The sequence below is a fragment of the Acartia tonsa genome, chromosome 4 (genome assembly GCF_053477335.1).
Source record: "Acartia tonsa isolate MP-2025a chromosome 4, ASM5347733v1, whole genome shotgun sequence".
Lineage (NCBI taxonomy): Eukaryota > Metazoa > Arthropoda > Copepoda > Calanoida > Acartiidae > Acartia > Acartia tonsa.
The window spans coordinates 13,852,192-13,879,332 of NC_137263.1; the positions used below are offsets into that span (position 1 = coordinate 13,852,192).

Consider the following 27,141-nt stretch of genomic DNA (forward strand, 5'->3'; position numbering starts at 1 on the left):
TTTTTTTCTTTTCAATTAAAGATTTTTAAAAATTAAAATTGATTGAAATAAAAAAAAATAATAAGGATTAAAAGATAAAGGGTCTGCGATTAAATGTAAATCAATTATGGATTAATTGTTAAATTTAGAATTTTAATCCTTATTGCACATGGAGATTAACGTGATAGTCTTTGTCAGCGCTACACTAAACTTTAAAATATTTCTTTTAGAATAAAAAAATATGTTTTATCATTAATTGATATACTCTGATAGTATGTCAAAAAACTCTAAATTATGTTATGTAAAAATACATGATATATTATCTTTATATTTTTTCTTATCTTTGCCTAAAAATAAAGTAAACAATAAAAGACGCAATGCGACCCTAGCGGCCGTTTTGTCAACCAAAAATCATAACATAAACAAACTTGGTCTAGACTATTATATTTATATTTGGTGAATACAAAAATGCTTTAATTTCCATCTGATGCGTTTTTATATTTAAAAAAAAACATTAAATGATTTTTCTAATTGTTATTGTGTTATCAAATATATTTTACATAAACAGGTAAAAATTACGGTTTTTCCAAATATAAGGTTGCCGAACAACGAATTCAAAATTCTTTATTAAAAACTTAAAAGCTGGAACTTAACATGTAGATGAATCATCTCCAAAATGTAATAAAAATACATTTATCGTCTTTTTATGGCAAAAATATAATAATTTTTTTCTTTTCTTGATATGCTACTTTTAGGGTCAATTTATTTTTTAAAATTTACAGAGTTGGCAACCGTATCAAGGTTTACTACGCAGCGTTTACAAATGGCGGCCACGCAGATTTAAAAACATTCGGCGGAATTGTTTATCAAACTTTTACGCAGCAAATCAGAGAAACTTTAGAGTGACAACATGTGACAAGTATAAAAAATAAAACTACATGTTATGCTTAATTATATAAACCATTAATCATTACCCAAATATTTTGTTAAATTGTTGAAAAAGCACAAATAAAATTGTCTATATTGATGTAAAACACATATAATACAATTGTGAAATTCGTTTTTGTTAGAATATTGAAAATCACGGCAGATATTAGTATCCTTGGAGCGATGCTGAATTAAGGTAATGTCTACACTGGAAACCAAGCAAGACACTTCAGATTTCGATGTCAGTGTCCAAATACTCAGATCTAACACTTCACTTATCCATGAAGTAGCCCCTCAAATCGGATCACTGCCGTCGAATCTTCAGTTTGGATCAAATTATTCGGCTAATCTACAAGTTGGTTCGCTGCCAACTGGACTGCAGCTCGGTGCTGAACAGCTGTCAGGGTTGCCTCCCAGTCTTTCAGCCTACAGGTCACACAGGAATAGTTTGTCCTGGGAGGAAGCCTCGGTTTATGAAAGTGACCGTCCTCTGTCGGTAAGAAAATTGTTTGAAGTATTAGTCGGCTGTTAAAGCTTCAATTTTATTTTCATAATATTACTTCAATTTTAGCAAAGTTATTAATCTTATGTAGGTACTTTTATAGTTTATATAATATGATAATCATATTCATAAGCACTTAACGTTTAACAAGCTATTATTGCGACTTTTTCTGTGTTATTTCTTTTAATTTAACAAAGTCTGAATAAATTGAATGCTATAAAATCTTAAATTGCCAATTTCAAGCTAAAAAGGTGGAATGAAGTTTGCTCGCACTTGTCTTTTAATGTTATTTATAAAGTTTGAGTTAATTATTTATGTTAATTATGTAAATTTGTAATGTTTCCAGCGATTGACACCCGTTGAGAGTCCCAGTGATTGTCAAGAACTAGAAGAGGAGGGAAGTGTGACCTACCTGGACTCACCTGACTATTATCATGACCTTCAAACAGAGTCCCCTGTCGGAAATGGAAATTATTCTTGTGAGGAATGTGTCGAATCTTTCGATCAATTGTATCATTTGAAACTACATGAACAGACGCACACTGGGGAGTCACCTTTCCAGTGTCATGTTTCAGGTTGGTTTATGATAATATCAGTTTTAACTTTTTTTGATAAAAAATTTTACCAAATTGTGAATCTAAACACTTGGAAAAGGGGAGGATTTTCCAAGACGATTTCTCTTGGGAGGGTGCACCACTTCTGCTACATTTTCCTCCTTTAACACTAAATTTTATTTAGGTTGTGTGAAAAGCTTTTCTTCAAAGTTCAAACTCAAGCGACATCTTCTCATCCACTCCCAGACCAAAACATTTACTTGTGATACTTGCAATAGAGCATTTCGTCGCAAAGATCACCTGAAGAACCACGAGAAAGTGCACGACCCCTCGAAAACTGTTTATGTGTGTAGTTATGATAACTGTAGCCGTACCTACAACTCGTTGTCTAGTTTCAAGAAGCACCAGGCTATGCACTCTGCAGAAGAGGGTCAACTTGACTGTAAAATTTGCAAAACAATTCTCCCAAATCAGGTACGACCTAAATTAATTTCATCTAAGCCATAAAAATATGCACTATTAAATTTAAAATTCTGAAAATAAGCAGTGTCTAAACTTTTCAACCAATAATTTCATAGAGAAAAAAATAAAAGAGAGGAATCGAAGCAACTAGAAGACGAAAATAGGCAGTGGGCCTAGAGGCCTACTCAGCGCTGTTGCCGCGCTAAAATTTATTGCTATTCCACTTCTTTTCAAATGGGAGGATTAAAAATTATTAAAAAAAATATTTTTTTACTTTTTACTATTTCCATATTTAGGGCAAGAAAATTAGATTAGATATTTTCGTTTTAATGTTTTAATTAAAAATTACATAGAATTTTATTTTTATTTAAAAAAATTTGTTCATGAAAGATGAATCCTTCTATTTCTAAAAAGGGGGAAATTTTTTTCATGATGAACATTCAGCTGATTCTGACCGCCCACGGCTGTTTGCTAAATATCGCTTCTTTTTATTCACATTATTATTTATGATTGACTTACAAAAAGCCCTGGGCGGTTTTTGATTTTCGTCTGCTTCTAAATTTAGGGATGGGGAAGTAGTATTTTACCATGAAAAAGGGGTGAGTATTCATCCTCTTATCCTTTTTCCTTATGAATAATTTTAATCTACAGTACTTGAGATGAATCAGGATAGAATATTGTACTTTGTGTCAAATGAATTTATCTTGAATTAATCTATCTCTGCAGCCTTGTACAATAATAAAAAAATAGACTAGACTGCTTTTTAGCACATTCTTAGTACTTCCAATGGATACAGTATCAAAAAATTTTCCTATCAAAATGTTTGATAGTTTTCTAATTTTGGATAATGTTTCAGGAAGAAGTAATGAATCATTTAAAAATCCACTCAACTTCCCGAGTTCCCAAAGGAACACAGGACAAGAAATTTGAATGTCCACAGTGCATCAAAAAATTTCCAACAAAGAAAGATTTAAAGAGACACAGGTAATGTTCTATTGTTTTTTTTTCTATGTAAGTAAGAGAGAGGGTACGGGGCTGGACATTTTTTACATAGTGTGTCAAAATTACTTATGTGATAAAGTTTCACTCGGATTTTACAATAGATATCTTTTTTTGTTGTTGTTTACTTTATTTTTAAAACATTTTGTTTCTAGTGTTGTGCACACAGGACAAAGAGAGTTTGCCTGTCAGCATTGTTCGGCCAGATTTGGTAGAAAGGATCATATGACAAGACATGCCAAGAAAACCCACCCGGAATTTTTTCCCGAGGGTGTTGACCGGAGGCTGGCCTCCACTCCTACGCCCGTATTAGCCTCTGGTTCCAACTCAACTAAAATCGAGGCAGCCAAAAACTCAAGAAAGGAAAGGTCTATATCTGATCCCGGGCCGGTGCAGTCAGCAGCAATAACATGTCCGAGCCCCTCCACGTCTGCAGCTCTGCACAGGCCCTTGGTCAGTCCATCTGGAATGCTGCCGCAATTTCAGCGGCTTGCTACAGCTGACTCAAACATTAACAACCAACAACAATCTCTGTCTTCCGTGCATTCAACTTCCACTGTAAATGGAAGAGTGATATATGACAATGACATGACATTCAAGCAGGATGATTATCTGAAGGAAACTCATGAATCCATTCCATATCCATCTAATACCCTGTCCCAACCTGCTTCTGTATCTGTGATAGTTCCTCCACAAAGAAATCAAGTTTTCCACCACTCAGCGCTTCAGACAATAAATCAGCATGAAGAATATTTCACCTGCACCCCAAAACAAGAAACTATGGACAACTATTTTGAAGGAAATGCGGTGGATATAAATGACGTAAAGCAAGAGTTTTTAACAGCTGAATCTGCAATGAAAGAGTTTATGGAGGAAAAAGACAAGATGGACATGGTTTCTTATTTTAAAACTATCAACAGTGAATTTTTCCCAATTATTAAGGATGAACCAAAATCCCGTCCGAACACACCCAGCAACACCATCCCTCATATTCAGACAGCAGTCCAAACTACACAAAACTTTCAGAATCTAAACGGTTTACAACAAGATCAACAGAATCAGGAAAGGTTCAGCTCAAGCCTTCCCAATCAGAAATACATCGTCAAACAATCTTTTGTGCGAACCCAGAGTCAGGATACGATAACAAGAACAAAAAATCCAGTGCTACCAAGTGTCTACACGGAGAGTAACTTGATTGTGCCAGAGCCAAAGCAAATGCGATATTCTGTCCACGATCCCTTCTCTCTGTTTGGTGACGAATCTCAACAATTTTTAACCGATGATGACAGCCAAAATTATTTTCAACCAATGAATTCCTAATAAGACGACTAATGTTCTCTTTGATACAAAAGGGCAAATATGATACGAATCTGGTTTTAAAAGTACCAAGTTAATGACACGACTGTAAAGTAAATTATTGACTCTCAAATACTCCATAAAAGTCAAACCTAATTGACTGATAATATTTCTCAATATTCCTATTTCTTGAATTTGAAATTGTTCTTCCAAAATTTTCATTAAATTACAAGTTGCCTCTTTCTTCCAATAATTTTCATTAAAATAGTGTCTCTTTGAAATATGGGAATTACAACAAATATTTTTCTTTTATTATGCAACAATCCTGAGATATTAATTACACACTTTTAGTGCCTCTCTTCACTTTCGGGTTTACTAATAATTATATTTAACCAAAAAAGTACTTTATTTCTTGGTCGTGAAACTTATTTTTGATTGCGTAATTTATTCTTAACTAAAAAATTTGCATTTGTACGCTAATATTTGGTAAATTTCTTTTACATGACCAAAATACAAAACCAAAAAAAGGATGCTTCCTGAAAAAAATGTGGTAATTATACTCCTGATGTTTTATTTTTTTTATGTTATATTATATTATCATGCAATATATTTTGTTTCAATATTTTAATCATCAATTAAGTTAAAAATTTTGTATGCTGTTAACTACATATTGAAAAGTTTTGTTAAATATTTTACTTTGTTTTGTTATTAAGTTTGGGTAAGATCAAACTTTTGGTGAAAAACGTTCAACTTGTACATATTAAATAAGTATTATTTGTCGAAATTATTGTTCAAATTATTTGCTATACCGATCTGCCCTTTTTTTTACTTTCCAATAATATTTATTTATGATCCTTGTTTATTTTTAAGATACTCCTTCCACAAATTTAACAGAACTGAACTATGATAATTTCCATACTGTAAAGATATTTTTTTCGCAGCTAAAAATTGATATAGTTTATGAACCTTAATGTTACAAAAGAAAACCTAATTATCATGGCTTTTAAATGCATATGAATGTATGAAACCAAAAATGTCTGAATCTCACACAAAAAACCTTCAAATACGAAGAAAAACTCCATTTGAATTGAACTACCTTATTTCAAACCCTTTATTGTACTTAAAATACACATATTTATCTTTCTGAATACCTAGTGTAAAATTATTTTTGTTATTATGAATATGCCTTGGTAGATATTTTTATAATAATATTTATGCAAAAAATTATTTTCTTAAAAATATATAAACTCGTAAAAATGTGTATTGTTAAAATGAACTGATTTTGGTGAAATTAAATGTAATATTTTACGATGAATCATATTTTATCCTACTTTTTTGTTTGCTTTGTTTGAGAATTGTTGGCTTTGGGAGGGTCGGAGGGGAGGGTTGGAGGCGAGGGTTTAAAATGATTTATTGTGAATATTGCTTGGCAGTGTATTGTGTGTACCTGAGTAAACCTTGTATTTAAGCCTGGTATTCATTCCCATGCATGTGAAAACAGCATATATAACTTACTATTGTATATTTATTATTATATCTCATATTTCTTACACCCTTTACTTTTAGAACATAAAAGCGGTTGCATCCCAAGAAGACTTGAGCTTTAAACACGTTAATTTAGTTTCAAAATAAGACAAATTTTTTGGTTGGGTGGGTAGTCGTATTCTCAAAAAAAAACTTTCTATGACTTTGTTCAAGATAATAAGTCATCCTGTTACTTTTATACTAAAATTATTTGAATGATTCTTCCATCTATACACATTTTGTCTTAATAATGATCAAGTAAAAAAGAAAGGCTTACAAATCAATTTGTTTCTTAATCTTAAATACGGCCATATTTTAATTATAGAATGAGTAGCTGTTTTACAAAAATCTTTCAGTATAGTAAAAGGGTGTAAGTAGTATGAGCTAATTTTAATGTAAACTGTAAATGTTCCCTGAAATATGTATAGAAAAAGTTAGAATTAATGTAATATAAAAGAATTATTTTTCTATTTACTCTTTACTTTGTTATTGATAAATGAATTGTATTGCATTGTTAAATATTTTGCGATATTCAATCAAGCTTTTGGTTTGGATATATTATATTCTTGTTTTCTCAAGAGACTAAAATAGTGAAAACTTGATAATTTTTTTTTATTTTAATTTAAATAATTTTTAGTTACAATAAATGAATACAAAACTTTAAATTTAAAAATGACTGTATTTATATAAGCATTAAATGTAACAAGTACATATTAAGTATTATAATCTAATTTTCAAAATTACAAAAGGGAAAATTTTAAGATAAAAATTAATAAAGTTTACTTATTTTTGTTTATATAAATGATATAAACTTGACATATAAAACATAACTTCACATTACTTTTAAAAGTTCCCTTTGATAAATGATTTTATCTATGCAATAAACAATAAAGTTCCTTTACAAAAGGAGATAATAAAATACAATACAGAAGATTAAAAAAAAATTTTGGGTGGCAAAAAAAATCTTTTTCTTTGTATCAAAATTTAACCCCAGTAACGTACATGTAACATTGTAGGTATAAAAATATGTTTGCTTTAAAATATTTAGAATTTTATCTAGCAAGTCTAAATATTAATAAAAAGAATATTTAACCTCACTGTAATTATCACAATTACTCTCACAGTAAAATAAATATTTATCGACTGAATTAGTTCTTTTGTACCTAGCGAAGCTACTCTATAACATGAATTATATGTGCAATAATGTCAAGAAAAGGCCCTGTTTTCATACAGATATTTTGCATTTCAGTGAATGTTTTTTTTAACATAACTCTCCTATTTTTATTTCAGCAAATAAACACAATAAATCATAGAATGGGGTAAACTATTTTCTCGTATTCATTCGAATCCGGTGGATAGGAACCAGTTTTCATCCATACGAAAAAACTATGTCTAGCATCGTATTATATCCAGCTTTCTACGAATATAAAAATGTACAATCATAAGATTAAAACCAGTTTTTTTAGCCGGTGCCTTCGGCACCTCGGAGCTAAAAAAAAACTAGTTTTAATCTCATTGTACATTCTATATCCGCGGAAAGCCGTTTATAATACGATGCGAGAAATAACTAGGTATTAAAAAGAAACGTGCAAACAGCACATGAAGTATTTCAAACAGAACACATAGAAGAAACAACTAAATCATTGACAGCTGCGCCCGTAAGTACTAATTTAAAAAGTTTTGAAAAACAGTTTCTCATGATAGTGGCTTTAAAGTACAAGCCCCAGAAGGTCCTACACTGTAAATCATTTTGGTTTCGCCTTTCGATACAAGGTACCAAACATACAAGACTAGACAAGAGACATAAATCAGGGCTCGGCAGCCGCATGTAGGCCACAGGGAAATCTCCATTTTATAACATTATAAGTTAGCTGGATGCATAAACCAGTTCCCATTCAACATGTTAAAATATGCGCCTATTAGCGGCCGCCGAGCCCGGACACAAATAACAATACATTAAAGTTTTTAGAAAGGGTTAACATGGGTAGGTTGATCTCTAGGCGAAGGATAAACTTGAATGAATTTTGATATTTGTAGAGCCAACTCCTGGCTAGCGGCAACTATAACTCCGCGTGACATCAAGTCAAAGTCTCCTGGAAAAAAGAAAGATCTTATTTAAAAGAAAACAAAGTCTAAGTTCGTTAAGTTGACGAAAAAAAAAGAGTTATATGTATAAAATGATACATGTCGAAATGTTTAAAAGACTACACCGACGACAGAAAATTACATATTAAAATTGGGAAAGATTGATAATTACATGAATCATCTGATTTTCAAAAGCATGTAATTAGAAAAACTACACTAAGTAAACGTTAGATATCAATCGTTAAAAATTATTCTGTATGGGGAAATGCCTTCACCAGGCACGTTTATTTACCATACACGGTTTGGATTACCAAAAAAGGTCGAGCAATCAAAGTGTTAGTTGTCTGAAGGGCGTATGATAGTATAATCATGCACTTCATTATTATGCATTGTTTCATCCCGTCCTCTAGGTTGTTTAGGTAATTAAGTAAGACAAGTATACCTCCACTGGTGTCAATAACAGCACCACCAGCCTCCTTCACAATTATAGTGCCTCCTAACAATAAAGCTTCTTGTCATACAAACATAGAGTCAAAACATTTGTTTGTGTATAAGTTTTTGAAAAAGTTTGACTAATAAAATAGTCAGTGTTTTACAGTATGACACATTTTAGGGATTTTTCAACTACTTTCAATTCTGTTCGTAAAAATGCATGTTTTTAATAGATTCATGTATATTGTTACAAATCTAATTTTAAAACAGCATGCTGTAATCGTTAAACATAAAAAGCTAAAATGCAATATATTGTCATGAAGCAAATAAAATGAATCAAAGATAGTTTTCTTCGCATGAAATATTCTTATATACAAATACTATATAAAGATGTAAATTAATAGCTTTATTTTCCTGCCATATCCCACGAATGGATTCCCTGGTGAAAATAACCATCAGCAGAACCCGCTGCCACCCAGGCTATATCCATAGCTGCTGGACCTGAAAGTATTTGGTAAATTCAAGAATTCCTTCAAATTTTAATAAGTAGGTATAGTGTTATTTAGTTTAGTGAAAGAAATTGGCAGATTAATCCATGAAGGATTTGGAATTCATATTCAGAGAGGGAGGAGACATTGGTCTGTATATTTCACTAGTATTCCAAGGTTTATAATAACGTTTCCTTATTCGTTGGCTTAACAACTTTTGGGACTTATTCATAGTATCACAAAAATGAATGGATTTTTCATCCCCACGCACCTATAGCTTAAAGATTTTTTTAGGAACCAACTTCAAAGTTCCACTAGAAAGCTTCCTTGAAGACGCCTGATGCAGCTGTTTTAGATATATTACATCAAACACTTCGAGATACTTTCAGATTTAAAAATACTACTTAGTAACAGGGATCTATAGGGATAAGACAATGGCCAATAAATTGATGTACATCACCAATGATGATACACGAAATTGCCCCTTCTGTAGATGAGTAGTTGAAACGTTTGGACACTCAACTTGATGAATCAACCAATGGGGGGGGGGGGGGGGGAAGTTTTGCCACTTTCGCTTACTCCGTGATTATTGGGCTAGGTATTTGAGTTAGACTATAGGTTATTTGGGATAAAAGTTTACTTTTGGGTAGTAGCTCACGTATTTTTAATCATTTTTTGGATAACCCCACCCCCTAGCCCCCCGGGGCTCAAAAACCCCCTAAAATGAACCTAACCTTAATTTTCTCAGGAACAATTTGACCAATAGAGATGATTTTTTAAACTTAAGCTTTTATGCATATAAACTAACTTTTAGTTTAGAAGTCACCCCCCTGCCGCCAACCCCTAGCCCTCCGGGGCTCCAAAAAAACCCTAAAAATGAACCTAACCTTAATTTTCTCAGGAAACATTTGACCAATAGAGATGATTTTTTAAACTTAAGCTTTTATGCTTATAAACTAACTTTTAGTTTAGAAGTCACCCCCCTGCCGCCAACCCCTAGCCCTCCGGGGCTCAAAAAAACCCTAAAAATGAACCTAACCTTAATTTTCTCAGGAACCATTTGACCAATAGACATGATTTTTAAAACTTAAGCTTTTATGGTTATAAACTAACTTCTAGTTTAGAAGTCACCCCCCTGCCGCCAACCCCTAGCCCTCCGGGGCTCAAAAAACCCTAAAAATGAACCTAACCTTAATTTTCTCAGGAACCATTTGACCAATAGACATGATTTTTAAAACTTAAGCTTTTATGCTTATAAACTAACTTTTAGTTTAGAAGTCACCCCCCTGCCGCCAATCCCTAGCCCTTCGGGGCTCCAAAAAACCCTAAAAATGAACCTAACCTTAATTTTCTCAGGAACCACTTGACTAATAGAGATGATTTCTTAAACTTAGGCTTTTATGGTTATAAACTAACTTTAAGTTTAGAAGTCCCCCCTGCCGCCAACCTCTAGCCCCCCGGGGCTAAAAAAAACCCTAAAAATGAACCTAACCTTAATTAAAATTTCTTATTTGAAGAGTTAGATGTACACTTATTAAACCAAATATGCTTATTTTTGGATGTTATTGACATATTTGCTGAAAAAATTAGAATCGGCCTCCAGGTTCAGGTGCTGCAGGCCTCCAGGTCCACTCTGGAGACAGGTAAAATTAAAATTTCTTATTTGAAGAGTTAGAGGTACACTTATTAAACAAAATATGCATCTTTTTGGATGTTATTGACATATCTGCTGAAAAAATAAGAATTGGCCTATAGGTTCAGGTGCTGCAGTCTTCCAGGTCCACTCTGGAGACAGGTAAAAATTAAAACTTCTTATTTGAAGAGTTAGAGGTACACTTATTAAACCAAATATGCATCTTTTTGGATGTTATAGACATATCTGCTGAAAAATTAGAATCGGCCTCCAGGTTCAGATGCTGCAGGCCTCCAGGTCCACTCTGGAGACAGGTAAAAATTAAAATTTCTTACTTGAAGAGTTAGAGGTTCACTTATTAAAACAAATATGCTACTTTTTGGATTTTATTGACATATCTGATGAAAAAATTAGAATCGGCCTCCAGATTCAGGTGCTGCAGGCCTCAAGGTCCACTCTCGACAGGTGAAAATTAAAATTTCTTATTTGAAGAGTTAGAGGTACACTTATTTTACCAAATATGCTTCTTTTTGGATGTTATTGACATATCTGCTGAAAAATTGAAATCGGCTTTCAGGTTCGGGTCCTACAGGCCTCCAGGTGGACACTGGATAGGTAAAAATAAAATTTCTTATTTGGAGAGTTAAAGGTTAACTTATAAAACAATCTATGCATTGTTTTTGATGTTAATAACATACTTGAAGATAAAATTTAAATCGGCCTCCAAGTTCAGGTGCTGCAGGCCTCCAGTTCAACTCTAGACATGAAAAAATTTAAATTCCTAATTTAAGAGTTAGAGGTCAATTCACAAGAAAATAAGCATCTTGTTAATATTACCATATTTAAAGAAAAAAATAAAATCGGCCTCCAGGTACTGCAGGCTTCCAGATGGCTTTTTGGGGGTATTTTCAGATATTTTCGCTATTTTTTTAGACATGTTAGGTATCATATTCATTGATACTTTTTGATATGGACACTTTTACCTGCGTCTTGGTGACCGCTGGTTGCAGCTGGCCAGGTGAATATCTGAACTTGGAGCCAATTTAATATTTTTCTCCAGAAATAGTAATAACAGCCAAAAGATCCATATTCTGTTTTATAAGTTGACCTCTAACTCTTCAAATAAGAAATTTCAATTTTTACCTGTCCAGAGTGGACCTGAAGGCCGATTTTATTATCTTCTTTAGGTTTGTTGATAGTAACCTAAAAGAGGCATATTTTGTTTCATAAGTTGACCTCTAACTCTTCAAATAAGAAATTTTAATTTTTACCTGTCTCCAGAGTGGACCTGGAGGCCTGCAGTACCTGAACCTGGAGGCCGATTCTCATTTTTTTAGCAGATATGTCAATAACATCCAAAAGGATGCATATTTGGTTTTTATAAGTGTACCTCTAACTCTTCAAATAAGAAATTTTAATTTTTACCTGTCTCCAGAGTAGACCTGGAGGCCTGCAGCACCTGAACCTGGAGGCTGATTTTTTTTTTTTCTGCAAATATGTCAATAACATTCAAAAAGAAGCATATTTGGTTTAATAAGTGTACCTCTAACTCTTCAAATAAAAAATTATATTTTTTACCTGTCTCCAGAGTGGACCTGGAGGCCTGCTGCACCTGAACCTGGAGGCCGATTCTCATTTTTTCAGCAGATATGTCAATAACATCCAAAAAGAAGCATATTTTGTTTAATAAGTGAACCTCTAACTCTTCAAATAAAAATTTTTAATTTTTTCTGTCTCCAGAGTGGACCTGGAGGCCTGCAGCACCTGAACCTGGAGGCAGATTCTATTTTTTTCAGCAAATATGTCAATAACATCCAAAAAGAAGCATATTTGGTTTAATAAATGTAAATCTAACTCTTCAAATGAGAAATTTTAATTAAGGTTAGGTTCTTTTTTAGGGTTTTTTTTAGCCCCGGGGGGCTAGGGGTTGGCACAAGGGGGGTTGACTTCTAAACTTAAAGTTAGTTTATAACCATAAAAGCTTAAGTTTAAGAAATCATCTCTATTGGTCAAATGGTTCCTGAGAAAATTAAGGTTAGGTTCATATTTAGGGTTTTTTGGAGCCCCGGAGGGCTAGGGGTTTGCGGCAGGGGGGTGACTTCTAAACTAGAAGTTAGTTTATAACCATAAAAGCTTAAGTTTAAAAAATCATGTCTATTGATCAAATGGTTCCTGAGAAAATTAAGGTTAGGTTCATTTTTAGGGTTTTTTGGAGCCCCGGAGGGCTAGGGGTTGGCGGCAGGGGGATGACTTCTAAACTAGAAGTTAGTTTACACGCATAAAAGCTTAAGTTTAAAAAATCATGTCTATTGGTCAAATGGTTCCTGAGAAAATTAAGGTTAGGTTCATTTTTAGGGTTTTTTGGAGCCCCGGAGGGCTAGGGGTTGGCGGCAGGGGGATGACTTCTAAACTAGAAGTTAGTTTACACGCATAAAAGCTTAAGTTTAAAAAATCATCTCTATTGGTCAAATTGTTCCTGAGAAAATTAAGGTTAGGTTCATTTTTAGGGGGTTTTTGAGCCCCGGGGTGCCAGGGGGTGGGGTTATCCAAAAAATGATTAAAAATACGTGAGCTACTACCCAAAAGTAAACTTTTATCCCAAATAACCTATAGTCTAACTTTAACACCTAGCCCAATAATCACGGAGTAAGCGAAAGTGGCAAAACTTCCCCCCCCCTTAAATACAATAAAAGTCCCCAAAGTTGTCAAACTAACGAATAAGAAAAAGCTAAGAAAACTTTGGGGACTAGTATAAAAACAGTTCATTATCCACTTCCTCCCTGACTTATTAACCTGGGCATCTGACAGAATGTGCATTGTCCATGATATACTTGAGGTTAGCAACGGCGATGTCTTTCTTGTCCTGGTTAGCCCCAACAGGCAGCTCCATTATCATCATAGCTTTACCCATCTCCTTCACTTTACTAAAAGAAAGAGAACATAAAAGGATAAGAAATCGGTAAAACTGTTGACAAGAATCTTGTACTAATACTGAAATTAATTAATGTATGTCCAGACAACCACTTCCCCAAAAAGCAAGGACCCTTAAGCTAGCAGACGAAAATGAATTTCATTATACTTTACTTATTAAATAATATGTTAAAAACGTTTGTGTGTATTTTTAATGTTTTAGGTAATTTTTGTACTGAAGGGTTAAAGCGGTAGAAAATTACCTATGTCCTATTGGGGTTACTATCAGTTTTATGAGATCGATCACAAATATTTTTCAAAAATTGCTATTTGGTAGGTAAAAGTTATATCATATGTAACTTTTGCCCCATCTATTATTTTTCTTTAAACCTAGCATGCATATAAAGCTATATGTGATGTCCTATTTGCAAAATTGCATTAATCCTTTTCATTATGTTATGTATGAAGATATATTTGTTATACCTTGTTTTAATTCTTTTTCCATTACAAAATGCTCCTTTGCCTTTAATGGCGGTGTAGGTTTTGTCAATCAAAGGACAGTGTACAACTCCCAAAACTAGCTTTTTGTTTACTGTTAAACCTATAATCATTACAAACATAAAAAAACCAATCACTATTAAGACTTCATTTTAATTATAACAGGCATGGTGGTACGGATATAAAATTATCGATATAATATTACTTGGATGTTACATCAGAATTTCATTTTCTCTAATAAAGTGAAAGCTTGTTAAAATGACAATCCCTTTCATCCCCTTTATTCCATCTACTACCTTCCTACTGGATGAACAAACTGACCTATAAATGGTGTCCACGATAGCAACCTAAATTGACGATAATTTTTCCCCAGTCATAATATCCACATATACAGAAAAGTTAAAGCTTTTATTTCTTAATTGAATGAAAACAAAAAACATTTAAAAAAATAAGTCTTACCAACTGATGTACACACAAGAGGATTAGCATGGACAAAATTCATAGTTCCATCAATAGGATCAATTATCCAGGTTGGGGCATTTCCAAGTTCTGCACCACTTCCCTGGAATAATTATAATATTATCATTGGACTGAAAACTATACTGGTACCCAAAGTTTTATAAATACTTTTTCTTATTTGCTGCCTTAGCAACTTAGGCTACTAAATCTTGAATGGTTCAAGGTTATCAACTAATATTTTAAATCTACAGAAGGATTAATTTCGTTTATCATCATTAGGGATGTAGATTAATTTAACGTCTATTGCCTAATCCTTAACTTAGGAACCTTTAAGCTTCGTTTTTATGAATGTTGTCATCCTTCTTATTGTTTTGCAAATAACCATTTGATAAAACCTACCCCGGATTCTTCCCCGATGAATTGGTGTTCAGGAAACTTAGATTTTAGGCCATTAATCAAGTGTTTCTCAACCTAAAATATATTTAAAATATATTCAATGTTTTGATGGTATCAATAATTGCTTGATGAACAAGGGTATTTACGTCTAATATTAAGGCAATGAAACAAAACAAATAAATTAAAGCCTTTCATTTACATAAACCTTTTTAAAAACATTTTGTGTATTTAATTATTCTAATCTAATTTACAATACGAATAAGAGTTATATCACAAAGCAGAATTAATTAGGAAGGAATAAGGTTTATCTTTTTGAAACCTTTCATTGTTACAGACATACATTCATGAATGACTAAAATGTATAAATAATGATTTTAATGGATAAATCCCTTTAGGAATAGTTAATTCAACATAAATTAGAGAAAAGTATAAATAAGTATTTTTTCTGTTAATTTTATGTTATCTGTGCATATAAAAGGTAACACCCAAATTTGTTTTTTTTAAACATATGTTAAAGTTTACATTTGTTACTTGACAAAATAATAACCTTGAGATCAGTTTCTGTTAGAATTGCGCTAGCATTTCCATCTCCAATATTCTCCTCCTTCTCATCAATTTCAACATTCCCCTGGGTACCAATAGCGTTGGCAATGATTAGTCCAGTTTCCTGTACCAGGGCCAGAATTGCTTCCATAAACCGGTCTAGGTCAGCAGCACTCACATTGTATTCACCGGACATTTTTCTGTCTGACTTTCAGAAGGTTTCAGAGATTTTTAAAAATTCTTTATTTATAATCCTAATATATTCTGAAAATATAATAAATCTATTATTTAAGCTAGATATTTTTTTAGGTCAATTCCAACCTTCATCTTCCTCATCTACTTGATGTTTGTCAACCCAGAAAGCTGAGTTGAATATTCGTTTTTCCCTTCTCTCTTTATCTACATTCTCATGGTCATAAACACAATGCCTGGTAAAAATCTTGGTTCAACCGAATTTTAAACTTTAAAATATAAAAACAAGTATGACAACACTCATAAGCAGCAAAGCAATGAAACATTACAAGACATAAAGGTGTCCCAACATCTATATTGTGGATTAATGTAAAAATCATTTTACTGGAGAAGTAAATATCTATGCACTTAAAAAAGCAGCAACTGTGAAAGAGCCAAGTTTTTCCTGCAAGCATTCCCGCAACAAGAACCTTTAAGAAAATGCCGTAGTCTGGTTATCACCTTTCCAAATTTGTTTTATTTAGAATTAATACTTCATAATAGGTATGTAGGATATTGTTTAATATGTTTATTGCATTTTTATGTTATCTAGGGATATACCTACTAAGCAAAAAATATTTTTCTACTACGTAAAGCAAAAAAAACACGTTTTAAACAAGTAAAAATTATTTTTTATTCAATAGAGATCATCCATCATTATTTATTTAAGGTCTGTGAAAGAAATCATCAAAACTAAATAAAAAAGTATTTCAATTATTAAATTAGATATATTACACTGTGTTCCAAAAGGACGAATTCAGGGATTGGGGATCTGGACTTTCTAAATTTATTATTCTCAATTCAGTTAAACTGTTTTTAACCTATTTTTAAAACGTATATAAAAAATATACTATGACACCAGTAAAATCAGACTGCAGAGCCTAAATTTGAATTAAGTCCCCAATAAACTTTTTTGGGGGGATTTAAATATTAATTTTTACTGTTGCCGTAGTCATTTTGATCAAAGCAATAGATCTTTTTTTTATTTGGGTAAAATTCGTAGCTTTTAGAGTGTTTTGCTTCATAAATATTGTATTCTGGTATAGAGTAAAATTAGGCCTTATGATTTTACTATAAAAATTCACTAAAAAGTTAAATCTTTACAATATACCAATGAATTAACATTAACATGTTTGTGTTCGTTCACCTATTTTAAACACATAAAAATTGGCTGTAAAGGGTTAAATTTGATGTCAACATGACAAGATGTCAACAAATGTTTATGCAATACAACAAAATTATTTTTGACACATATACAAATATGATATAAAATAAGATTATTCAAACTTATTTTTTTTTAAATATTTTTAAAAATTATGTATCTTTTGCGTGTATAGTTTTCATTCTTTTCATTTTAATTAAATAAAAATTATTTAACTACATTGTAAATAAGTCACTTTGTGAAAACACTCTTTCGGAAATCATAAAAAATTAAAATGAAACAAGAAATCTTATTGGTTTAACTTTAGCAAATGTGTTTTATTGTATTATGTTAATTTTTTTACTGAAATTGATTGTTTTAGAAAGAAAATTATTTCCATCGAACAGAGTAGAGTTTTATTATTATTGTATTGATATAAACTGAATCATATAAAATTGTTCTGTAAGAAACAATTTAACCCCAAACTAAAAGTTCCTTTTGCTTCCGTCAAAATGATCACAGCAACATATAAAATTAATTTTAAAATCCCCCCAAAAAAGTTTATTGAGGACTTAATTCAAATTTGGGCTCTGCAGTCTGTTTCTACTGGTGTCATAGTATATTTTTGATATATGATTAAAAAATAGGTTAAAAACAGTTTAATTATTGACCAAACATTAATTCAACCAATAAAAACAAGCAAATTATATATCAGTTTCTTATATTAAATATTCCTTAAGACCAGTTTCAGGATCATCATATGTGAAATGGTAATCACTGACAGCTGTTTTGTGAGCTTCATGGATCAGTTTGTCTATTTCTGTTAATTGGGTGTAGTCAACCTTAATACAAAATCTCTGAGAAATATATTTTAAAAAGTCTTCTAAGTGTGGTTACTTTGTATTGATCCTAATCCTAAAGGTTTTTTTGTCTGTAGCGAAGGATGTCGCTAACCGCTGAACCGATATGGTTCTTCTTTACAATGTAGCTTTTCATAGATCCTGAGAAAGTTTTTAGCTATTCTGGGGGAGAGCACCACCTCCCTTCCAAGAGAAATCGCAAAAAATAACTAACCCATGCAGCTAGCGGCAAAATAATAATTTTTGGTTAACAGAAGATCTTATCATAGATTAAAAGAAAACTGTTACATGCCTTTTTAGAGGCCTTTAGGCGCGTAGCCGATTGTCACGGTCAAAGTAAAATCCACCCAACCCTCTTTCTTGGGTGGGGAATGTTCAGATTAATAAAAAGCTGCCTGTAAATCACTCATGTTAAGGGAATATACACTGTAAATATGTCAATCTTGCACATAGCACTTTTGAAATAAGACAGGCTGACGGTCTTAAGACTTTAGTTATGGAGTAACCTATAGAGAGATAAAAATATAAAAACCTTTGATTCTAAAATTTGTTCTCTCTTCCAAAATTCTTCTCTCATTTTCTTCTGTTTTTCATTTTGTGGGGGAGGGGGAACTTTTCTTGCGTTAGAATAATAACAAACTCCGAGCTTATTTAAATAACTTGGTTTTAAGCATACATTATTCATTATATTTCGTTAAACTTTAAGATTTACTATATTCTAAGTCATAAATAGTACAATTTTATATTACAAGAATGTTTTTGTTATGTAAATATGTGTCGTAAAATAGCAGACGAAAAACAGCTGATTATTATACAGGGATAAATACACTCTAAATATAATGAACTATAAACTGATTAATAACCTAACCTAGCCTCTGATGGGGGCCCTAACTTTGTGGGCCTACCCTGTACCCGTTCATTTTAAGATGGCCTATCAAAATAAAGAGATAACTTTAATCATGATTCTAATTAAAAATTGTACGTTTTTGAGAAGAATATTTTTATCAAATGACCTGAATATATTTGTAGATAATTACTAGCAGACAGGTTTCGGTTATAATATTTGTGTACTTTTAAATTCGAAGGGGGAATACCTGGGTTTTACTTGTGATCATCTAACTAATATGTAAATATACAGAATTTTGCAATTTATTGACATACATTTATCCATTTCAGACTTTATTTTCTTTCTCTATATAAGGAATTTTCTTTTTAAAAATGTATGTTATCCTTGTTATGGGAAAAGAGAAGGATTTACAACCATTTTATTGGAATTCTAGTAGCAGAGGATTTAACTACTGAATCCCTAGAACTGCTTTTTACCACAATACTGAAAACCATGAATAATCCTTATTAAGTAAAAGGATCTCTACGTCTGTGTGTGTTCCGAAGGATCTTACTAACTACTGAACCGGTAATAGGTCCTTGGAAGGTTTTTAACTATTATTGGGAAGGGTAACACCACACCCTCACAAGCAAGAGAAATTGACCCTAGAAATAAAATGACACCCCCCAAAAAATGTAAACTTTCTCTTTCAAACTTCAATTGAAGGAGGAGGGGGTAAACTTCCCTTAAGAGGCCTCTAGGGGCGTAGCCGCTAGTTAATTAAAAAGGTAAATTAAAGTTATGTACCTACCAATGATTACAGATATAACCATAAAAATGTCACTGCCAAAAGAAAGATATCCTGACCCAAAAAAGTTTGATGAAAAATTATACAACAATTTAACATTTTTACCAAACAATATTACTTTAGATATTCACTTTATACAGAAGCATATAAATCCACAAGTAAGGATTTCCTATTTATTAAAACAAGTATGACAACCATTTTAAGTAGCGAAGCTTATAAACCCTATTACATAAAATATTAAGGTTTTTGGTTCAAGCCTAAGATCTCAAAACCACTGAACTGATTGAGTTTTTTTTACGAAAGCTTCTCATAGGTACAGTGAAGGTTTATAACTATTTTTGGTAGGATTGGCAATCAGAATCTGCAATCTGCCCAATATTTGGCCAATTTTGGAATCCGAATCCGGAATCCGTTTTTTAATAGCAGATTTAGATTCTTAATTGGTAGGCTAAAATTAGCGTCTTGAGTTTTTTTCTTTCAATTCCCCCTTTTTGAAGGCAAAGATTTTCATCATTAAATATAATATCTTTTCTCGTACTCATTTGAATCCGGTGGATATGAACCAATTCTCATCCAAAAAAAAACTATGTCTAGCATCGTATTATATCCAGCTTTCTACGAATATAAAAATGTACAAACATAAGTTTAAAACCAGTTTCTTTAGCAGGTGCCTTCGGCACCTCGTGGCTAAAAAAATAGTGTAAATCTCATAATTGTACATTCTATATCCACGGAAAGCCGTTTATAATACAATGCGAGAAATAACTATAAAAATCTGGTTTGATTTTTGGAAGTGAATTATAGAGAACACCAAGAACATTAATTTTTAGGACATATGTAGCACTTAAATTTAAAAAAAAGCCTTTTAAGATATTGCTAGAATCTGGAATCCGCCAAAAATAAGAATCCGGAATCTGCAAGAATCCGCCATTTTTTGGACGAATTCTTGTAAGAATCCGAATCCGGACCAAAAATTTGACGGATTGTCATCCCTAATTTTTGGGGAGGTTAATACCACCCTCTAAAGAGAAATTGTCCCTTAGAAAAAAATACTGGATTGACAGACAAAGAAAATTATTGAGTAGATGCTCATTGTTTATGGAAGAATTCACAAAAAAATAAGACTTTTATCTTTAATAGCAGCTGCTAAATTACCATTTCCACAAATGATTTTAACATAATAGAAATTATGCTTTCCCTTATAAATGTACTAGCGGCTTCGCCCCTAGCCTCTAGGGGCTTTGCCCCAAGAGGTGATAAAAAAAATTAAGGCGAAATTCCTTAAAGGACCAAGGAAATCTTAAGCAAAAAAAAAAAAAAAAATGGGGGGGGGGATTTTTTTGTTTTGGGGGGGTTGGGGGTGTCCCACCCCCCAAGAAAATAGCTTAAAACCACCACAGGACCAATAGGTATATACCCTGAAGAGTAGAATCCGATCGGTTCAGTGGTTACCGAGATCTTAAGGGACAGACAGACAGACGGACAGACAGACATCGTTCTACTTTGTATTATAGATATATTATATTATACATTAAATTTGATATTACATAATACTACTGGCCTTAATTTTATCAATTCTATTGTAAGACTAAAGCCAAAGTATTGAAAGAAGCCAAATAAATACATAGCAAACAGGAAACTTTACATTATTTGTTATAAAATAATTATGAGGCCATAATTGTACGAGTAAAATCTTAGTTTTACCACAATTAATAACAATTTATTTTTTTTCAGGCTAAAGATTGGAGTATACCCCGAGAGTCTATTATAAGAGGTATGCAAGCGAATATGTTCACAATAAAAGTATTGGATGACAAGAATGAGACAACAAGCTATATGGCCAAGAGAATAGTCCCTAGGGAATTGCCAGAAAAAGCATCAGAGGTAGAGAAAAAGTTTTAAAAATAAGATATAGTGTTAAAATCAATAAAAGTTCTAAATTATTAAAATAATAAGTGGCTTCGCTCCTAACCTTTTACTAACACAAGGCAGGCAAGCAATTTTTAAGCGATTCATGATTGCTTCAATGTTGCACCAGATTTTCATGTACTCTATTAGAGTAATACTCCCAGCTGGCTAAAATAACTATGACCTCCATCTAACCCCTTTACTCCATCCCTTAATACTGGATGAACGAATTGACCAATAAATGAGATCCATATTAGCAAACAAAATTGTCCCTGTAAATATATCCACGTATTCTATAGCCATTTTCAACTCTTTAATTCAAACCCAGGAAATCTGGAAAGAATTTGTGCAAAGTGTGAGGAAAGAAATAGATTTCTACAGTGATGTTGTGAAACCAGAACATCAAAATATTAGGTATTAGTATTATTCTACTGGTGGCTTTCAGGGGCACTTGAGGAAAGAGGGGGGGGGGGTAAGTCGACCCTTCACTTTTAGTTAAAGTTATAACAAGGATGACAACATCCATAAGTAGCGAAGCACAAAAAATAATGGATGGGAATATGCACAAGTAGATTTAAAGTGTATTTATTAAAATCAAGAATAGATTTATTGGAGAAAATAAATAAACCACATATTTTGTATAATGATGAAGGCCAAAGAAAATTACATAAAAGATGCTCATAACAATGGGAAAAATTATTTTGATACTGATTGATGGAGAAAAATGGGAAAAATACAAACATAGCCAAAAACCTTCTAAAAAGCGGTCCAACCGTCATTGATGTTTTATAATTAATTGTGCTCCTTAATAATGGGAATGTTGTCAAAATATTTCAGCATTTTATCTTTTATAGGAGCCGAGAAAACCACGTTTCCCCCAAACTAAGACAGACGTACATTTCAAATTATAGAGTAGCTTCGCTATTAAAAATGGGGGGTCTGTGGTTATACATTTGTCCAGAATTGGTTTCTCATAGGAAGTATCCTTCCATAAAATAGTTACATGGCCTATAAGAAATGTAGTTAAAAGGAGAATAATTTCGGTCTAGTAATTAGCGAGATCTTAGGCTACAGACAAACACTTCCTGTTACTTTATGCAAGGATTATGTAAAGGATAAGGGAAAGAGCTGACAAAAAGAGAAGTGATGTTAAGTCAACAATAAAATAATAGAAAACAAGATAGAGAGGAAAGGGCAAACGAAACATTGTGTGCAATACAGACTAACTGACCTACAATCCAACTGTAAGATGGAAAGTTTTCTTATAAGAAAATACCATTTCTCTAAAAATTATGAAAGTAAAGCGTTTTTCTAGATGTTTGTTTCCTAAAGTTTATTACTCAGACGGGACCCCAAAACAATTGGACTCCAGCCCTCAAGGTACTATTTTTGTACGAGTGATCTAAAAAATATCTGCGTTTTTTCAGACCATTAGGAATACTGAAAATTTCTCGTTCTTTGAGTTTTCCACCACTAAATTGTAACATTATCCTCAGGCATAGGGGTTAAGTAATAGTTATATTTTTTTTTTATTTTCTTGTGGGTAACTTTTTAAAATTCGCCAAGTGATTGAAAAAAGATAATTGTATTTGCAGGAATAATTTAACGACATATGCTTTTGTTATAACTATTCCTACATTGATTGTCTCAAAAAACAGGGCAGTTTTTTTATGAACATTTATTAATAAAATAACAAAGTTGTACAAAAGTCATAACTTTATTTCTGTATCTATTTAACATTGTTTTAGAAACATCTTTTATAATTGTGATGGAAGATCTGTGCGAAAATTATTATCAGAGCCCTTTCATGAATGATTTACAGGTTAAAAATCTATTTGAAAAACATGTAAAAAAGGATGAAAGCATCCATAAGTAGCAAAGCACAAACTTTTTGGTTGGACCAGCGAAAAAATTGCGTTATATTCAGTGTCATAAGAAATATAAATTTACCAAAAAGACAAAAAATCACAAAACCGTACTGTATAAAATAAATATTAGTCTTTTGTTGCATGACTGACTACGGACCCAGAAAATTATATACTAGTTGATTGTTGGTATTGGGGTTCTTCATAGGAGATTACCACCGTCTATCTTGATCAGCAGCTGAGAAATTCATTGAATCTTACCTAGGCCGAGAGTGTAATGAAATGTTTAGCTAAGCTGCATGCACACTATTGGAATATTGATCCTTGTATGGAGAGAGGTGGCTTTTGGGTCCTTGAAAGGAGACTAAAACGCAATGGTAAGTCTCGCAATAATAAGCAATAATAAGTAGTATCCATTACATTATGTTCTTTCTGTATATCTAAGTGTAACAAAGTAAAGTAATATATAATGTTATTTAGTTAAACAGATGATCCTCTTTACCTTATTCTTAAACAATCAAATTTTTACTTATTACAAAACCTAACCATCTTTCTATTGTACATAATCGTCTTTGCTTTATATATAAGTTAGAGGGAGGATGTTATTATATAATACACTTGTAGGATAAGAGAATTTGCCCCAATAATTTTAGCACATTGCAGAAACCGCAGATATTACATATAAAGCAGCCAGGAATAAGGTATAGCGAAATAAATCTAAAATAGTATTTAATGAGCAGAAGGTTGACAATTCACGTAAAGGTTTCGTGACCCCCCTCCCCCCCCCAAAAAAATTAATTTCAGTGTTAGCATAAGCTGTTTTTGTCCATCAAGAAATTGAGAACGCGGAGGAAACCTGGAGTAAGTTTTTGGAAAGATTTCCTGAAGTGAATAATCTGGACCCAGAAATAAAGAATATTGGAAGACAGATTAAGGTACTTTTTTAGGGGTTCCATGGAATTTTACCAACTAACCTCCATTCTGGAGACATGAATTCTGAGTTAACAAGTAAACCCATCCAAACCTGGCATATCTAACCTGTTAACTAATATTTCATGGGATAATGTAAAATAGTAAGTAAAAACCTTAACTAAAAATTTTAATGTTAGACAAACAAGTCATTAGGCCTGAATTATACATGGATAAATAATGTCTTGCTTGCCTAGTTTATGCGCGTTGTGGGCTAAGATACGAACCAATGACCGAAAACAACTGGTGGTGCGTTTTTATACACTCTAAAGCTGCAACCAATACATAACTTCCGGCCTAATGTCAGATTTAGGATTAACTTTTCTTACAGGAACGTTCTCGAGAGTTGGATGAGTTTGTAAGTGCTGGAGCCTGCACTAGAATTCATGGAGACGCCAAAGGTTAAACACATATCAATGCGAGTAAAAATTGTTTTTTCCTTCTGTCAGTAGAGCTGCTCTCTCTTCGGTAAAAATACATGATTTACTCGTATTATTTCATTAATTAAACTTTAGAAGCTATTCTACAAGTAATCGTGGTCTTTTATCGTGATTTCTTTTACTCTCTTACAAAAACTATTCATGTCCATGTGTTTAGCTTTTTTATGAACTTAATTGATCTTGTTCTTTAATTCTTTATTTCGTTCTATGTTTATAATCTTTTCCAGGCTGGAATATGTTTTTCAGTAAGGAAGGTTCTGATGTTCTATTAATTGACATGCAATGGACAGGAAAGGGTCATCCTTTGCAGGTAAGTTATATCAACTCTTGTCTAAAACTTTATTTCTATAGTTTGATAAGTTATATAGCAAATTCTTTGTAGATTAGTAAGGTTTCTTATTTACCCGTTGAGATCTCACTAACAACTGAACCAATTGAGTTATCCTTTTAGGGAAGCTACACTTGTTCTGTAATGGTTTCTGGCTATTATTTATTACCTACCTCCACCTTTGAATAAATGCTAGGGTCGCAGCAGCTAGTATAATTTGTATTACTTTCAAATTTTTTATTTGAGTAATGTTCTATCAGAAACTAACACTCATTATTGTAGAGAAAAGTACTATTATTGTATTTTTACACGTAAAAAATTAAATAACTCTGATTTTTTTCCCGAAAAGCGGTAACTGCTGAGATGTTTTGATTCTTACAGGATGTAGCATATTCTCTGACAACTACACTAAGCGGAGATGGTCTTAACAGAATGGAGAAACATCTCAACACATATGTTGAAAATCTAAAGGTACAATTGTCTTAGACAGGACCCCGCAAAGTTTGAGAAGCTATGAGATAATATGAATCCTACAGATTATAAACATTTTGATTGTACAACCTTTATATATTCATAGGCTTTGCCTTTTATTAATTCACTAAGCAATTACTTGCTTCTTTACACAACAATTTTCAAATTAGAAATAGCGAGTTCCTTTGGTACAAATGCATATACACACAAAACATCCTTTAACTTTTTTTTTTTATAAATATGGGATAGATATTAATAAAGTGTAAGTGTTCTTGCTGGTTTCCTAACACTGTTCATTTGTTTCATATGTATATTCTTCATTTTATTGCAATTCAAATTTAGTTTGAACTTGACAAGAAGAACATTAGCATAAATACAGATGACCTAAGGAACTCCTTTGACAAAGTATGGATGGATTATGCAAGGTAGGATTTTTTCTTTCTTAATACAGCAGGAAATTTAAGGGATTAGACAATGTTCGATAAAGGGGGAGATAGGCTGTGCTAAAATTCCGTAAAAGTGTGAGTTTTAAGGCTTAAAAACAGTAGTAGAACGATAATTATATTCACTAAATATAAATAGATAATTTTTTTGTCTATGGTTCTTTCCAATAAGGAATACAAATATTTAGAGAATATTATCGTCCTACTACTGTTTTTAAGCCTTAAAACTCACACCTTTACGGATTTTTAGGACAACCTACCTACCCCTTTATGTACATTTTATAACCACAAAAATGAATAACGTAAATATTTCTTAACACTATTGGTGGAAAAGTTTGCAAAGAAGTTTAATGCTTTAATTTGTTAGAATGATTGTAACTGGCCTATGGAAGAATCTCAACAAAAAATCTATCGGTAAGAACTTTACCTTTGATGTATGCCATAGTTGTCTACAATAACTGTGTAGCCCACCTTTCTGAAATATGCAGTGGGGAAAATAGAATAATGCAAGCTTCTTGCACAAAAACACATAAATATTCTCAACTGGCCACAGATGGTAAAATAGAAATAAACAAAACAAAACAAAACTCAGATTACCTAATAATAGAGATTGTAGTAAGGGAGATGGGAGGGGACAATGGGCAATTGATTCAATTTAAAAGTGAAATCCATATTTATCCAGAAAATTTGAAGAAAATTGTAAAGGGTGTATTAATCAAATTTAGAAAACTATAAAATAAGAAGTTTATGTTGATTTAAAAGTGTAAACTTTGTTTGTTTTTTGTCATCATTGTATTATAGGTATTATTAACGTATGTCATTGGATATTTCAGAGAAAAACAAATCCAAAGTTGGACCAAGTATGATCAACAGAAGTATGGAACATGTTATATTCATTACAAACAGACTTGCTAGACTATTACATGTGTGATTTGTGTTATTTTTTTATATTTTTAATAAATTATAAGGATTGTAATGATTTTTTTATAGAGAATAAATTATATGAACAACTAACTGTTCTAGCAGTTTTTCGTATGAATGAGAACCGGTTCTTATCCCCCAGATTCGAATGAATACGAGAAATTACAATTAACAGCCCAATATCTCCTCCCTGGATAATGCGCAAATTCTGTACTAAAACTTGTAAACCCCAATCTGCTTCTT

At 32.3% G+C, this 27,141-nt stretch overlaps 3 protein-coding genes across 4 annotated transcripts; 2 read left to right on the forward strand and 1 right to left on the reverse strand.

Annotated features, from left to right (window-relative positions):
• The first annotated feature begins 379 nt into the window (after positions 1–379).
• Positions 380–7,391, forward strand: LOC145316161 (uncharacterized). Of its 2 annotated transcripts, none has more exons than XM_080156492.1 (6): positions 380–547; positions 762–1,402; positions 1,755–1,983; positions 2,147–2,436; positions 3,281–3,408; positions 3,579–7,391. In XM_080156492.1, exons 2-6 carry the CDS (start codon positions 1,106–1,108, stop codon positions 4,741–4,743), a joined length of 2,109 nt encoding a protein of 702 aa, XP_080012618.1. In that variant the 5' UTR covers positions 380–547; positions 762–1,105; the 3' UTR covers positions 4,744–7,391. The 2 variants fall into 2 exon arrangements, with proteins under 2 accessions (XP_080012618.1, XP_080012619.1); XM_080156493.1 differs by having other exon boundaries at positions 428–547; positions 781–1,402.
• A 138-nt stretch (positions 7,392–7,529) lies between these two features.
• LOC145316162 (inositol monophosphatase 1-like) lies at positions 7,530–18,696 on the reverse strand. The gene is made up of 12 exons (XM_080156494.1): positions 18,452–18,696; positions 17,793–17,901; positions 16,324–16,379; positions 16,009–16,114; positions 15,692–15,891; positions 15,148–15,219; positions 14,749–14,851; positions 14,275–14,392; positions 13,675–13,805; positions 9,173–9,261; positions 8,771–8,822; positions 7,530–8,336 (listed from the first exon to the last, which is right to left on the reverse strand). Exons 1-12 carry the CDS (start codon positions 18,602–18,604, stop codon positions 8,209–8,211), a joined length of 1,317 nt encoding a protein of 438 aa, XP_080012620.1. The 5' UTR covers positions 18,605–18,696; the 3' UTR covers positions 7,530–8,208.
• Positions 18,697–19,099: 403 nt separating this feature from the next.
• LOC145316163 (uncharacterized) lies at positions 19,100–26,991 on the forward strand. The gene is made up of 13 exons (XM_080156495.1): positions 19,100–19,711; positions 21,288–21,437; positions 21,790–21,875; positions 22,777–22,841; positions 23,210–23,283; positions 23,592–23,703; positions 24,161–24,261; positions 24,627–24,696; positions 24,963–25,045; positions 25,445–25,534; positions 25,877–25,959; positions 26,345–26,391; positions 26,811–26,991. The coding sequence occupies exons 1-13, from the start codon at positions 19,547–19,549 to the stop codon at positions 26,906–26,908; spliced, it is 1,224 nt and encodes a 407-aa protein (XP_080012621.1). The 5' UTR covers positions 19,100–19,546; the 3' UTR covers positions 26,909–26,991.
• Positions 26,992–27,141: the final 150 nt, after the last annotated feature.

What these genes read in the sequence shown, in the direction of transcription:
- LOC145316161 (XM_080156492.1), top strand. Translation starts at nt 1,106, where the DNA reads ATGTCTACACTGGAAACCAAGCAAGACACTTCAGATTTCGATGTCAGT. An exon ending in AAAGTGACCGTCCTCTGTCG is followed by an intron (nt 1,403 to 1,754) that starts GTAAGAAAATTG and finishes TAATGTTTCCAG; the next exon opens with CGATTGACACCCGTTGAGAG. An exon ending in TTTCCAGTGTCATGTTTCAG is followed by an intron (nt 1,984 to 2,146) that starts GTTGGTTTATGA and finishes AATTTTATTTAG; the next exon opens with GTTGTGTGAAAAGCTTTTCT.
- LOC145316162 (XM_080156494.1), bottom strand. Translation starts at nt 18,604, where the DNA reads ATGAATAATGTATGCTTAAAACCAAGTTATTTAAATAAGCTCGGAGTT. An exon ending in GTTGCGGGAATGCTTGCAGG is followed by an intron (nt 16,115 to 16,323) that starts AAAAACTTGGCT and finishes ATTTTTACCAGG; the next exon opens with CATTGTGTTTATGACCATGA. An exon ending in ATTCGTGGGATATGGCAGGA is followed by an intron (nt 8,823 to 9,172) that starts AAATAAAGCTAT and finishes TTATTGTTAGGA; the next exon opens with GGCACTATAATTGTGAAGGA.
- LOC145316163 (XM_080156495.1), top strand. Translation starts at nt 19,547, where the DNA reads ATGTACCTACCAATGATTACAGATATAACCATAAAAATGTCACTGCCA. An exon ending in AGAAGCATATAAATCCACAA is followed by an intron (nt 19,712 to 21,287) that starts GTAAGGATTTCC and finishes ATTTTTTTTCAG; the next exon opens with GCTAAAGATTGGAGTATACC. An exon ending in TGCCAGAAAAAGCATCAGAG is followed by an intron (nt 21,438 to 21,789) that starts GTAGAGAAAAAG and finishes ATTCAAACCCAG; the next exon opens with GAAATCTGGAAAGAATTTGT.